This window comes from Dicentrarchus labrax, unplaced genomic scaffold, assembly GCF_905237075.1.
Source record: "Dicentrarchus labrax unplaced genomic scaffold, dlabrax2021, whole genome shotgun sequence".
Taxonomy (NCBI): domain Eukaryota; kingdom Metazoa; phylum Chordata; class Actinopteri; family Moronidae; genus Dicentrarchus; species Dicentrarchus labrax.
The window spans coordinates 8,318,159-8,332,700 of NW_026136720.1; the positions used below are offsets into that span (position 1 = coordinate 8,318,159).

General features: G+C 40.9%; 1 protein-coding gene across 1 annotated transcript; it reads right to left on the minus strand.

The window, feature by feature from the left end:
* Nucleotides 1–27: 27 nt before the first annotated feature.
* cd44b (CD44 molecule (Indian blood group) b) lies at nt 28–14,542 on the minus strand. The gene is made up of 8 exons (XM_051383600.1): nt 14,122–14,542; nt 6,489–6,654; nt 5,153–5,295; nt 4,970–5,035; nt 3,290–3,619; nt 2,385–2,462; nt 2,126–2,204; nt 28–1,988 (listed from the first exon to the last, which is right to left on the minus strand). The coding sequence occupies exons 1-8, from the start codon at nt 14,186–14,188 to the stop codon at nt 1,778–1,780; spliced, it is 1,140 nt and encodes a 379-aa protein (XP_051239560.1). The 5' UTR covers nt 14,189–14,542; the 3' UTR covers nt 28–1,777.

Genomic DNA, 14,542 nt, shown 5'->3' on the forward strand with positions numbered 1-14,542 from the left:
AATCAGTTAGTGAACACCACATTCCTGTGAATCTCTATCTATACACATTTATTTTCATTCATGACTTTACAAATGTTTTCAGTGACATATTATGTTAATTTGTCATAAAACCTGCCTACACTAGTACATTTGCCAACTCTCCTCAAAATGAATTCTATAAAAGCAAAAGCAGGAAAAAAAAAACTGAACAAGTCGGGGGGAAAAAAATCAGTTTACAATCAGTTTATACAATTCAGCGTTACACTGAAAATTGGGAGAAATTAGCAGTCACACAGGGAATAATATTGATATGGCACAAAGTATGATATATTTCACCAATGAGAAGATTAGTAGAAAAACTGCAGCATTTCGTTTACATGTGTGAATGTACAGAGTAACCGGCACATTAAGGCCTAGGCAAGAACACAGGCTTCATTCATCGCGCGCACCCCTCCCCCTGGGAGCACACTGACAATGCTGTCACAGCCTCTTTCATAAGGAAAACCTTTACATTGCTATGTTTACAGCACACGGGCCCCCCATTATCATATGTGCCATGTAGTTTCGCATCTAGCATCTTAGGCCGCTGTCACTCACTTCTCGTGTCTCGATTGAGCTTAAATCTTGTATTTAAAAGATGGTTACTCTGCTGTATCCAATTTTTTTTAATTTTGCTTTTTTTTTCCTTAATCAATGTACACACTGTGTATATAGAATGTATACATCATCTTTATCGTTCTACTTATCCTCAGGATAACATCAGGGACATCATATTATCATATTCACAACTCAATATAAATGTATACGAAATTAACTGACTTCAATGGTGCATCAATTGCAGAGTTTTGGATGCTATACATCAACTTGATTCATACAATATCCACTCCACTTTGACTATTGCAAAATCCATTCACAATTGTTTACCTCAGAGGTACTGTTTCTAATTAAATAACTCTCAAAAAATATGACACATTCCTTTATTTAAAAGGGATACAACACCCTTTTCTAGCTAACAAAAAGCACTGGCAGCTATTGCTAAGGCATTTCCAAAACATATACTTTATATACAAAGACCAAGAAAAAGGGAATCAAAGCTGCATAAATTAAGGTAATGACATCCCTTAGTTTTCTTGAAAATGGAAAAAACCAAACTCCAGTCCACAGGCAATGTCTGAAATATACACAAGGTTACAACAATAAGCAAACAAAACAAAGTAATGAAACACATGGAAAAATGGAATGGTTGTTTCACTCCAAATTATTATTTTTTCTATGCAGTATCTCAAACTTAAAAAAAAAGTTATCTTTATTGATTTATTATTTCCCATTTAGGCTGAAAGACCGTATAATTTAAAATTCACCAATCCTATAAAAAGAAAATAATTTGTCATCTTCACAAATTAGACCCTCACCACCCCCTCCCTTTAAAGCCAATCCAGCCCTGTCATCAACAAAGCATACAGCTCACAAACACAAAGAACTGACAGAAAACACATTCACGCACCCTGCTATGCTCCAATACATGATACCCCACCATGCACGACACACTCTTTGACCGCCATTCAGTCCTAATTAACCTGGCATACCACACAAACAAAATGCTGCACAGGTTGGTTTGCCAGTACAACAGTATTTATCTCAGTAAGACAATCTCTAAATAACATACACATACACCCTTACTGAGTGTCCATTCAGTGCTGGCTACCCAGTGTTTGGAGCCCCACCCCCACCCACCCAAACATCTCCTCACTCCATCCCTCCTATCCTCATCTTTCACATCTGCCTCTATGCTCCTCTCTCACGCTAGCTGTTCTTTATCTGGCGACTCCTCTAGCGTGATGACGGTGAACTCCTCTGTGTTGCCGTTCTCCTGGATCTTCTCCTTGTTCATGAGGGTCACCATCTCCTGCTCTCTCTCCTGGGCGTGGGAGCTGGATGCTGATGCCGCCGCCCCGTTCCCCTCGCCGTCTTTGGGTGTGATCATCAGGGTTTGTTGTTTGCCGCACAAGCTGCAAAAGCACACAGTACACAGACACATGTATTTGTTATTGATTTTGTTTTTGTATGTGAAAATTGGAACACTGACTATTGATCACAGTAAGGCAGGGAAACGGGGGGGGCTATGTTCATGTCTAAAGACACATACCTGTTTCTTCTGGAAACAGCTGCACACACTAGAAAAATAACAAAAACTGCCACAATCACAAGGAGGATTACCAGCCAGTCTGGAGGGAGAAATAACAAGCCATGAGTTGACAGTATTAAAGCTGAATTAGTAAGAAATAATAAAAAGTCAAGAGTGCATCCAAATAGGAGCGCCCTTTTCCCAGCATGCTCTTATTTGACCGCAATCACTATGGACTTCAGGGTCTTAGAGGTACAAGTGAATTAGCATGGTTACTCACTCGATGAACTTTCCTTTTTATCAGTCTTAGGCACAACAGGATCCAGGACCCGTCCCTTGCCATTAGGATTTTGTGGTGCTGCATGTCAATAAAACAAGAGGCAAATGTCTCAGTCATCTTGGATACAGGTCATTCACTGACATAGAACTACCCACTCTAGCAAAGACAAGCATATTTAAAACATAAGACTAGATGAAATATTCAGATGTATTTGTGTCTGTATCACAGATGATCATATGATCACTTTAGATTAAATCATATATGCCTTTTCACCTCTTTGTGAAGCTGCAGGCTTTGTGCAAGCTACATAATAAGCAAGTTTCCCTTTACATGTTCTGTATAAAGCAGTTAAAATGAACCTAGTTGGATTTATAGACCTGATTTAAATGTTCTTGTACCCTGATTGATCCCGATTGTAAGGAATGTGGAGACAAAATCACAGAGACCTGTTTTGTAACAAATCCACTCCACAGCATAACTTAACACAAGGGGGCGTCATATGTTCTTAAAGTTACTTCAGTCCTCCCAAAACCTGTTGCATCTGATATCAGGATGTGCTGCTCTTTAAGAATGTTTCCATGCATTTTAAACATAAATCAATTCAAACCTCACCATTTTCTATGATTTTGGATATACAGAAGTTAGATCAAATCACAGGAATCTTGCGATATAATGCAATCCAAAAATGACTGCAGAGTTGAATCACCACTCAGTCTCTCTGATATAGTCTCCACAATATTAGCACCACAGAGGTGCTTTCTATTGCATGGTTATAATACAGGAATGCATTACATTTTCAGGTGTTGCTATTTCCTTTAGTGAGCTGTAATCATACACACAACTCTACTTGTGCTTTGATTTATGGCAGTTGTGTGTTGATTTATTTTTGCTTGTGTTTGTCTTACACTTTGTTATGCTGTCATCTCCTTCAGTCATTATATCGTTCTGTCCCTCATTTTCAGGGGTAGATTGTGTTTCCTTTGGCTCTCCAACAGGGGACGTTGTAGAGGCTTTCTCAATGTCAGGAGACATACCAGAACCAAACTCTGGATGAATGGGAGCCACCATAGTGCTTCTCTCACTGTCTTCAAAGGGTTCTGTGGTGATTATAGTGGTTGACTCCGAAGTGGCTACGATGGGGTCACCATCCTCACCATCAGAAGGATCCAGAGGTTGTGTTTGTGGAGTGGTCTCTTCCTGGCCTTCTGTTGTTGTTGGAGTCTGAGGCTGTTCAGCTGATTGGAGAATGGAAAGGGTCATGCATGGTTACAGTCACACATAACTTTTGATATGTTTTGTATGAACAACATTAACCATCTCTTATACTTATACTGCAGTATTTATCTGGATTTCATAGTGTTTGTAAAGCCTGTTACATCCTCTTCTGGGATTTTACTTTTCACTTTTCAGTTAAAGGTGGGGTCATTCTAAACAACAAGAAAAAAAGAAAAGTTGATTGTTGAGTCTTCCCAGGTCATCAAATACCAACATTTTGGCAAACCAAAGTGTCAGTATTTGATGCCCTGGGAGCACAAACACCACCTGCTGTGCTGTGTGGTTCACTATGGTTTTAACCATAACTCGAAGTGTTGGTATTTGATGACCTGGAACTGAGTCAATCAACTTTCTCTTACCTTGCTAATATTAATGTTAGAATAATACTACATTGCAATAAACAGTTGACATATTTAGAGTGAGTCATTGTGTGTGTCTGTGAGTGACATATATTCTCTTCATCTCTTATGATTTTAAACATTGAAAATCACAGCTTTGTCTTTGTCTTTGTCTGTTATGCTTCTTAAAATGTACATTTACTGAATGGGTGTCTTTGTGAAAGCTGGACTCTGAGCTGAGCTATTTTCATTATGCATTCAGAAATCATTATTTTGTTATTCCAATATGTATCTGTAGGAGAATACACAGCTACAATGAGGCCTTGCAAAGTTTTACCACTGCTATTATATGGTCTTGCTTGTGCAGTTTTCAAAAAAAGGAGAAAAAAGTAACCTAGTGTTTGAGAAATTGATCCCTCATCAGCATTCAAGACAGCTGTAAAAAAAAAAGTAACTCCACCCAGCTTCCTTGTTGATCAGCCAGATACGATTTGGGTTGACTTAATGTCTCACCTCAGGTAACATAGCTAGCAGCTGTGAGGGTGCTGGTGGCGTCTAGAGGTGAGATCTGTTGGTTACTACTGGTGTTTTCTAAAAAGTTTCATTTAGTTTTCTTTGCTTACACTTACATATAATATATAATTATGCAGATGGTGTGTGGATTCTGCAATAGGAATTTATTTGTCAGTTAAAACACAGATGACAAATATGAATGCATTATCAAACCCTCTGCATAACTATATGCAATAAATAATTATTGCCTGTTTTTAAATGCTGACTTCCTATCAACTCTAAATTCAGGACACTATTTCAGTGGGTCTAATAGAAACAGATTGTAGTGTTTTTATCGTCTAATTTTTTAACTTTGGTTTCAGTTGACTGTATATTAGTGTTTGAACTTTCATTTATGGTGACAAATGTGTACTACATGTATTACAGTTACATGAGGGTGAATGGGCACATTGTACTAACCTGATGCATCTAAGAGTAAGTGATCATTCCTTTGAAAGGCAGCGGAACAGTTCTTCTCAGGCCCAACTAGGGGGACACAGAAAGTAGACGTTACCAAAATGGAGAAGCAAACTGACATTTACGTAAGTTGAGTATGAGCTTTGGACTACACTGAAAGTACTTATTTCCCCTGGATGAAGTCACCTGTTTCATCATAGCAGTAGGCATCATAGAGCTCGTCAGCAGCTACACGAGAACTAGTGATGAACCCAGTCATGTTCTTTGCACAGTTTTCATGGTGAGTGTGTCTGAGGATGGCAATGCTCCCATTGCTGGTCCAGCCGTTCCTGAATGGACGCAACAATATTATTATTAGAAGACATATTTTGACACAACTTACAGCACATCTTGAGACATTTGTTGATACAGAATCCAGCCTGTCTCCAAGCAGTAAGGTCAAAACACATTACATCACTCTGCTCAGAGAAGAGACAAATGCAATTGAGGAGTAGGAGGTGGTTTCAGATGTTTACACTGTTTCTACCACATGACAATTTCTGTGTTGAAAACTGGAAGACGTTCCTCTTTTCTGGTTTACATCTCTTGATGACGTGCATTGAAGAAGACCAAGTGCATTTAAAGCTGAAGTTCAGTTGATTACATTGTGGTTTCATTCTGACTGAGAGAAAACCAAGCTCCTCTCTTGTGGAACCAGCTTCCAGTTGTGGTTCGGGAGGCAGACACCCTCACCACATTCAAGAGTAGGCTTAAGACATTCCTCTTTGATAAAGCTTATAGTTAGGGCTGGATCAGGTGAGTCCTGAACCATCCCTTAGTTATGCTGCTATAGGCCTAGACTATCGGGGGATTTCCCATGGTGCACTGAGCTCCTCCCTTCCTCTCTCTTTCTGCACTCATTCATGTCCCATTAATGCATGTTACTAACTTCACTTCTTCCCCGGAGTTCTTGTGCTTTCTCGTCTCGCAGGTTCTCATGGATCCTGGTGGAGCCTCCTGCCATGGTCCTGCTTGACTGCCATTGCCAATACTGTTGTTGCTGTGCACCTGTCTGTCTGTCTGTCTGTCTGTCTGTCTGTCTCTCGCTCTCTCTCTCTCTGCCTCTCTCTCTCTCTCTCTCTCTCTCTCTCTCTCTCTCACCCCAACTGGTCGAGACAGACGACCAACCACCTAGAGCCGGAGGATCTGTCCTAGGTTTCTGCCTTTTAACAGGCAGTTTTTCCTTGCCCTTGTCGCCAAGTGCTTGCTCATGGTGGTACTGTTGGGTCTCTGTAATTAATGTTGAAGAGTTCGGTCTAGACCTGCTCTATTTGAAAAGTGTCCTGAGATAACTTCTGTTATGAATTGGCGCTATACAAATAAAATTGAATTGAATTGAAAAACATTTCCATAGAACTGAACTGAATGTTTAAATGTGTAAAAAGGCCCAACTCATGGCATGTTTTTTAGAAAGTGTAATACAGAAAGTCTTGTTCACAACAATTAAAACAAATAATTATTCAACAAAGGCTTGTGGTTTCACCTGCATGTTTCCATGCTATTATTGTAGGCCTCATGGACTTCTTCTTGACTTGCCAAGGTGGTCTGCAGCTGCTGACACACCTTTTGAGCCATGTCGAAGTTCAGGGAGTGCCGTTTTGCTCCCTCAACCCGAAATACCCCAGCATAGCTGCAGCTGCGAGAACTCACTGTAGGGAAAAAAGGGAAAAAAATTGAGCATAGCGTTAGTTCAGGCAGGGCACGAAGTCAGGCTTAGCTTTCAGTTACAGCTATATCATACGATCACAGCTAGTCATAAACATACATCAGCTGATTCCTCTAAGCTTCCCATTGGATACCATACACAGTCAGCTGACAGCTCACCTGATTTCCTCAAGCATCCAATTGGCAAACATCATGCATGGCGCCTTATTTAAGCTGCTTTAGCCTGCCTGCCTATCTCTGCTGCTCCCTCTACAAGCCTTTTGCACCCACCTCCACCCCAGCTCCTCCTTTTTTATGTTGTTTCTAATTAATCAATGTCATTTTCTGATTGCCATTGATGCTTGCTCTGTTCTGTACCCTGGGGTCTCTGCTGCCGCTCTCCTTGTCTTAAACTTTTCCATGTATGCACATGGAAGGGCAGGGAGGTGTGCTCTCCCTGCCTTAAGGTTTTCCACGTAGGCACGCGGAAGGACAAGGAGGTCCCAGAACAGAGCCATACCGCCAAATGTAATTCTGCTTGGAATATAAGATATTTTGACGAAAGTGGTCCTGACTGAATACAGGTTCAGGTGTCTTAAAGGATTCATCACCAGTTAGAAACCGCCTGCATGTTGTGTTTTTTTACCATAGCACATGGAATATTATGTCCAAATTACTTCTAGCCAATAACAAGTAACCACAGTGCAGCCAAAGGGTTGAAGTGAAGGAAAATTATATTTCTGAAATTTTGATTTTAGAGGACTATTACTATGTAAGCAAGTTAATATTTTTTCATTCTATGTCTTATATCATTTATGTCTTCAAAACTCAAGACCATATTTACAACAAGCAGATAGTGAGATAATATTGATACTATACAGTAAGGACCCAGATCATTTGGGTTACATAATGGGAACTTATTATTTTGTATTTATTTATATATGATATACAGTGGAATCGATATGAGAGAAACAACACAACAGCTGATGATTCATTCAATAGTGTTGAAAGAAATGTTTTTTGGATCTACAGTATTTTGTCTATTTCCTGCAGGAAACAGCTATTCACTCAATCCAACTAGCATAGTTTCTGGTCTGTAGGACACTGTTAAGGTTCATATGAATTCTCTCACAACCATAAAATGTACAGAGATTAAAAGATCTACACGTGTTTTTACGTCAGTGTGAGTCATGAGTTGAGTTTGTTGAGTTGAGTTGTCTGGGAGAGAAACACAGTAAAATCACAAGACAGGCAGCATCCTTGTTTACTGTGTTCAGCCCCCAGGCATTGTTAAGAGTCAGTTTTGTTCTAAACAAAGTGTACAAACATGTGCATATATATCAGGAGAAAGAATGATAGACAAACATAACACCGTGCTGTGTGCTTTACATGGTAAATAAATACTCAACCAAAGAACAAGAGTTTCACATTTTTCACCAAACTTACTGACCTGCCCCCTTAAAATGAGTGTTACTGTTTAACTAGCTCTTTATTTAGTATGCCTTACTAGAAGGTGGTTCCCAAACTTTCACTTTAATTAGTATTCAGAAAAGAATTCAATAGTCAATATTAACTCGAGACTACAAGAGGATCCCAAGAATTTATGGGCTTTGGGTGGTAATCATCAAAACCTGCTCATTGTAATAATAAAATCACTTCAGATCAGTGAAAGTTTGTTCAGTAAAATCTGGCCACTGGTGTGTCCCCTGTGTTATTCTCAACCTATTTGCTTAGGTTTGCTTGGCTAAAGGAGAAACCTCAGGGACATGACTTTCCCTCATTGAAATGAAAAGAAAAAATGCAAAGTATAGGCCTAGCAAATGAGCAGATGAGCAGGATGTGTATGTGTACACATGAAGATCACTCCAAAATTCAAATAGTCACATGTCTATCACAAAAATAATGGAAATGGAAAGAAATAGATTTCAGAGTGCATCTGGCATGGTTTCCTGATCAGAGCAGGGGGTCATTTGCATGGAGAATGACAGAGACAGACACCACCTGGGAAGACACCTGGGAAGGTATAACCAGGGACACACAGCCCACACTCCAAATATTTACCCCTGACCTTGTTTCCATAGTGATCATTGATCATTGAAAGCTTTTTTGATAAGATCTGATTTCCATTATGTGAAATAAAATGAAATTCAACTTTTGCGGACCCTGAAAATCTGAAGAGGAAACTGATTGTGGTTCTGTAAAAACAACAGATGAAACTGACGAAAGTGCTGATAACACATGACAACATTTTGTGCTGCACAACTCCATGCATATTAATAAATTGTACAATGCCACTAGGTTTCAAATCATCAAATCAACATTATTTAAAAAGAATAATTTGCATAACAGAATGCAAAAGCAGGATCCTTTACCATAAATACAGTTGACCTTACAATTTAATCTGTAGTGTGCATACACACAGGAAATCTATATCTGCACTGTTTGGTGCTTGTTTTAATGTGCTACCATGGTGACAGATGCACCGCTTGTAAAAAAGATGTCTAAGTCATTCAGCAGCAACACCAGACTTGTACAGGAAATTACCACACAGAATACATTATCTTATTTTTGATTTCTGAGCTTCATACAGCGAAGCCTGGCAAGGCAAGCAGAAATCTAACCCATGGGCAACCCTGGTATGGAGGTTTTGAATGAATAAAGTAACAACCATGCCAACTTATTTCAACTTCTACTAACTGGAATTGTGACTCACAAGTGTCCTAGAGGACCACTACGTAAGCAAGACTTACACTAGAAATACAGACCCTTATGTTTTCTCACGCGGAGGATGTTCACAATGCTCATAGATTCAGCAGAAAATACAAATTACAATTTGGAAGAAGACTAGATTAGAAGAAGATGTTATGCTGGGGCACTACATTGAACAGTACTCAACCTTTTCTATTTTTCACCTGCAGTTAAAGAAGCTTAGAATTGCCTAAACTTGCAACACTTACACACTTTGCTGTGGAGAAAGCTGACTTTTAAAAGACTAGATATGATAAGAATGTCCCCCCAAATTTTCCAGTGGCTGTTAGGAGTAAACAGAGCACTAGTAGCAGCAGGAAGTTGAGCTCTCTGCTGTTTGTGGCAGTTGGGCAAGAGTTAGTGCCAACACTTGTTTTGTTAGGCAGTTTATGTTCTTTGCTTCTCTCTCTCCTTCTCTCTTGCACACACACACACACACACACACACACACACACACACACCTGGAAAAAAAAACCCTCAACACATGCTGCCACATGGCACAGTGTCCCTGAAAGTAAAGGGTGAAAAACAACACAACAGCCCTGGCCTTGCAAACCTACCCAGAGAGATCAAAGGGAGCACAGCTTACCATCAGTGAGCTGAAAAGGGGGCTGACATGAATCTGAGGCGTGATCATTAGTATGCAGAGGGAATGGTCATCAGTGTCTTTATACAGTCGAGAAGCCTTCTATGCCAAGGCACTGAGTCTCCCAAAGGCTCCATTGTCACCTAATAGAGTTGAAACCAAGGAGACTGCAAAGTCTGGGTGTACAGAAGCTGAGAAAAAGGGAGCTTTAACACAGCATCTTGCCAAAACCTCCAGCTGCTCTAGAAGTAATAGACAAGTCTGACTCTCCACTCCCACTTCACTCCCCCTCCCCCTCTTCTACTTTTCTCTTGTTTTCTCTCATTACCCTCTGTTTGTCTTTTCTTTGCCAGCAATAAAGTACAAATTACCCCCTGCATGCAGGTGCACAAACACACAGGCAGATCACAGTTGCACATGCACACAAACACAATTTCTTAAGTCATAACCTTTGCAAAGTCATGACACAGCATGGAGCACAGCAAGGGAGCCGGTATGCTCAGTGTCTTGATGCCAATGTTAATAACACGCAAAACACGGGCTTATTTTTTATCCTCTTATCTGCATTTTTCTCTTTCCTCTTGTCTTTCTGAGATACACCTTTCTGAAATGTTCTCACTAAAGCTTTCTCAAAATATCATGTGTGCAGGAATCCCGTGCTTGAACAGAGAATCTACTGTATGAGTCGAACTACTACTGTAACATCCTTTTAGCCGCAGTTAATCAGCTGCTTTGAAGAGGGACCTTGTTACCATCACACCCACAATGCTCCAGTGTCCCGCATTATCACACTTGAGTGCAGTTGCTCTGTCAGCAGGCATGTCTTTCTTTTCACTGGTCACAGGTCCACCAGGCCAGTAGGGCAGGTGAAACATGAGATCTGGTACAAATATGTTTCTGTGCACACACACACACACACACACACACACACACACACACACACACACACACACACACACACAGACACACACACACAGTCATAACATTACCTGAAGGTCACAAGAAGGACCCTCACCAACTGTTTTTCTCTCTTGTGTGCCATTTCTTTTCACACCTTCTGTCTCCCTACACCTCCACCCACATACACTTTTGAAAGTAGCAGAGCTTTCTTTCAAATACCAAACGGCAGGGGCACTTCTTTTTTTTTTTTGCCTTTTAATAAACGTTAGCCTTAAAGCTCTCCTCTAAATTAAAAAGAAGGTTTCATTGAATCCAAACAGATGATCTCTGATAAGACACTTGACCTCCAACATTCAGATTTGAAGATTAAGGAATAACTTTCGTGGAAATTAGACAGTTTAAAACATTCCTTGCACTGCAAGTCTTTCACTGGCAGTTCTTATTAGAACTATATTAACTGACAAACTGTGGTATGTTTTACCAAGCAAAAAAGCCGTTTTCCACCGGACTGCGCACATATTTTCATGAATATCTGTCTTCTGTTTGTTATTATTCTTCATGCAAATTTCTCAGAACCGGAAGGGGGTTAACCTAGCTATACGCACACTGGAAACAATCTACTCTAGTGCTCAATGGCACATCTAAAGCCAACTATTAACATTTATGTTGTTTGTTTAATCCATATACAAACAGCAATGTCAAAATTACCTGTTGGGCACTGCCAAGCTGTTTCCCTCTGCTTCCAGTCTTTATGCTATGGCTAAGGCTAATTTAGGCAAATTCTGCCAGTACAGTGTCTTATTTGCAAATTGAATAAGGAACCTCCTCCTTTTTGTCCCAACATGCACGTTTCAGTGCCTTTGTGCATAAAATGAAAGCATAGATCCAATATAATCTGCTGTTATGCCCGATGATACAGTTAGTTGACTGCCTCATGCAGGAGGATGTGTGTATATTACAGAGCTCTTTTTGAGCAGTTTTCCTAAGGACACAAAGACTTGAGTGTATATGAGAAGGGAAAGCAGAGAGGCGGGAGCATGGGTATGGAGCCTGAAAGTCACAAAAAGGTTTTAAAAAGTAATTAGAAGGTTTAACAGCAAACAAAGAGATAGACGAAACCTGGAATATGATGATCCCTGCACCACTGAAGGCCAGTTCAATCAGTTTTAAAGGCACTGGGACAAGAAGAGAAAATTAAAAAAGGAGAGGGGTTATACAAGATATTGGTGCAGGGCCATCTGGACTCAGGATGGTTGATTTGTAGAAGAGGGAAGGCAAACACGTGTCTGAAAGTCTCAGGTGGCAGGAGATGGTACACAGAGCCTGTACAGGCACAAGCCCTCTTTGTCAGGGCCCAGTCCCAGTCCACAGGGCCCCTGACCACCCCTCACCTTGAAACATGACTCAAGTGCATGCAGGAGGGGTAGTTATGCCAAGGAGGCAAATATGGCCACATTATCAGGAAGTCCAGCGGTCAGGTTGGCCTGAGTGCATGCATTACTAATCCTCTGCACAGATGAAGCAGTTATGGTCAGTCTGTTATTACCGTAAGTGGACAAACTGTCTTCTGTACATCGGAAACTCAAAAGATACAAGACCACTAAGCTTACAGATTAGATAAAGGTACAGGGAGTTTTGGATGTGCTAAAAGCTCTGCATATCAGATCATCACTTACTTGGTGTTAGAAGACAAATTAGCATATTTGGAAAGTCTCACAGATAACAGACTTTACAGTCCCATGATCAGCTGGCTTATTGAAATGCAGCAGTACATTGAAATATCCTAAATTGAATTTTTATTAAATTCATTGCCAGTATATAGTGTTTGTCCTGTATTCTTTGTCCTGGTCAAAGCTGCATATGAATTTAAATGGAAGGAATTCATTTGATTAACTACTGGGGAAAAAGACCAAAAAAAAAAATTTAAATGACTTTAGGGTATTTTCCGTCACCACTAAAGATACCAGATACCAGTCAAATCTTTCTTCTCTCAGACTTTTTAGAATCATACATGCGCATACTGTAGATGGTGTTAGTGGTCAAACACACAACAGCGTAAAAACTCTCCACAAGTATAATCTTGGTTAACTGGCCTGGCCACAAGTCTATCAGTCCTTCTTTTAATGATGTGCTTCAGGTGAAACACAGCCACAGGTTTAAGGTTCAAAGACAACGTCTGGAGCAGGACGACCTATAACCACCACAGGACGCTTCTTGCCAGACACCAATTAATCTCAACACTCAAACCTAGAGATTCATGTACAAACACACACACAAAAGCTCACAACTCCTCTGCACACAAGGAACCTTGAGGGTGCAAACACATGTTGAAGCACTGGGGGGGAAAGTGGGAACACCCCCTTTCCCTCTTCCCAGATACAGTGCACATACAAGCTGTCTAGGTAGTCTTGTATTTGCCTTTAAATACTGGTCAAATTTATAGCTTGATGCTGATTTTTATTTGGCGCAGTGCCAGAGGGAGTCTTTGTGAACAACCCCACCACCACCTCCTCAGGGAACCAACCAGACAAACCCAGACCTGTTTGATTCAGTACCAACTTCACCTCCAGAGATATATTGCTCCGAGCAACAAATCCAATCAAAACCTTACAGAGAAAGCACATGTGAAAGAGAGAGACAAAGAGAAAAAGAGGGAAATATTGGGGGGGGGTAAAGCCAGAGCGATTGCTGAACATCCTTTGTGTCAGAGAATAAAGCATTAAGCATGGCAGCACAGACTCCAGCTGTAGCAGCACAGCAAAAAAGAGGAAATAAAAGCTCTATATATTTTGCTTCAACCTGAAAAGGACTGCTTGTGAAAGCTACACTGATCATCCAAAACCCTGATAAATAACTTCCCAGCGTGTGAATGTGTGTGAGACAGAGGGAGCAAGAGCGCGTGTCTCCTTTGTGTCTATCAGGAGTCTCAGACTGCCAGACGTAAGCCTGTCTGCGCTGGTGGAGCACACGCTCTCTTGCCGGCATCCACTCATCCATTCTACAAGCAGCAGCAGCAGCAGCAACAGCAGCAGCAGAGCTTCTTTCTTTCACTGTCTTCTCTTTACATGAATGCTCACTCAAATTCTCAAGAAGGGAAGAAATAGCAATACTCCCATATCCTAAAATCTGGCAGCAAAGGAGTTGTCAGCGAGGCGCAATTTAGGCAGAATAAGGTAAAAAAAAAAAAAAAAAGCCCAAACAAAGAGCCATCCACTGGGCAAAGGCACAGTCCCCTCACCTTGAAGTTGTTCTGACCTGGAGGAGGCCAGTAATCCAAAGGTGACCCCCAAGAGAAGCGTCCACATCCTGGGTAAAGCGTCTAGCAATGGGTGAGTAGCTGGGAGGAAAGGTGTGTAACAGTTCTCCTGTAGTCCTGTCTTCCCTCTGCCAGGAGTGACGGTTGGTTTTTGTGTGTGTGTGTGTGTGTGTGTGTGTGTGTGAGAGAGAGTGTGTGTGTGAAAGAGAGAGAGTGACTGAGTGAGAGAGCAGTAAAAAAAAAAAGAGAGAGAGAGAGAGAGAGTGAGAGGAAACCTGTCACTGTGGAGGGAGTTTCGGTGAGTGTCTGGTAGCTGCTGAAGCTGACTCAGACTTTGCCCCAACTTTTCTATTCTCTGCCCGAAAGACACAGAGCCTAGTGGCACACACGCACAAGGAGGAAG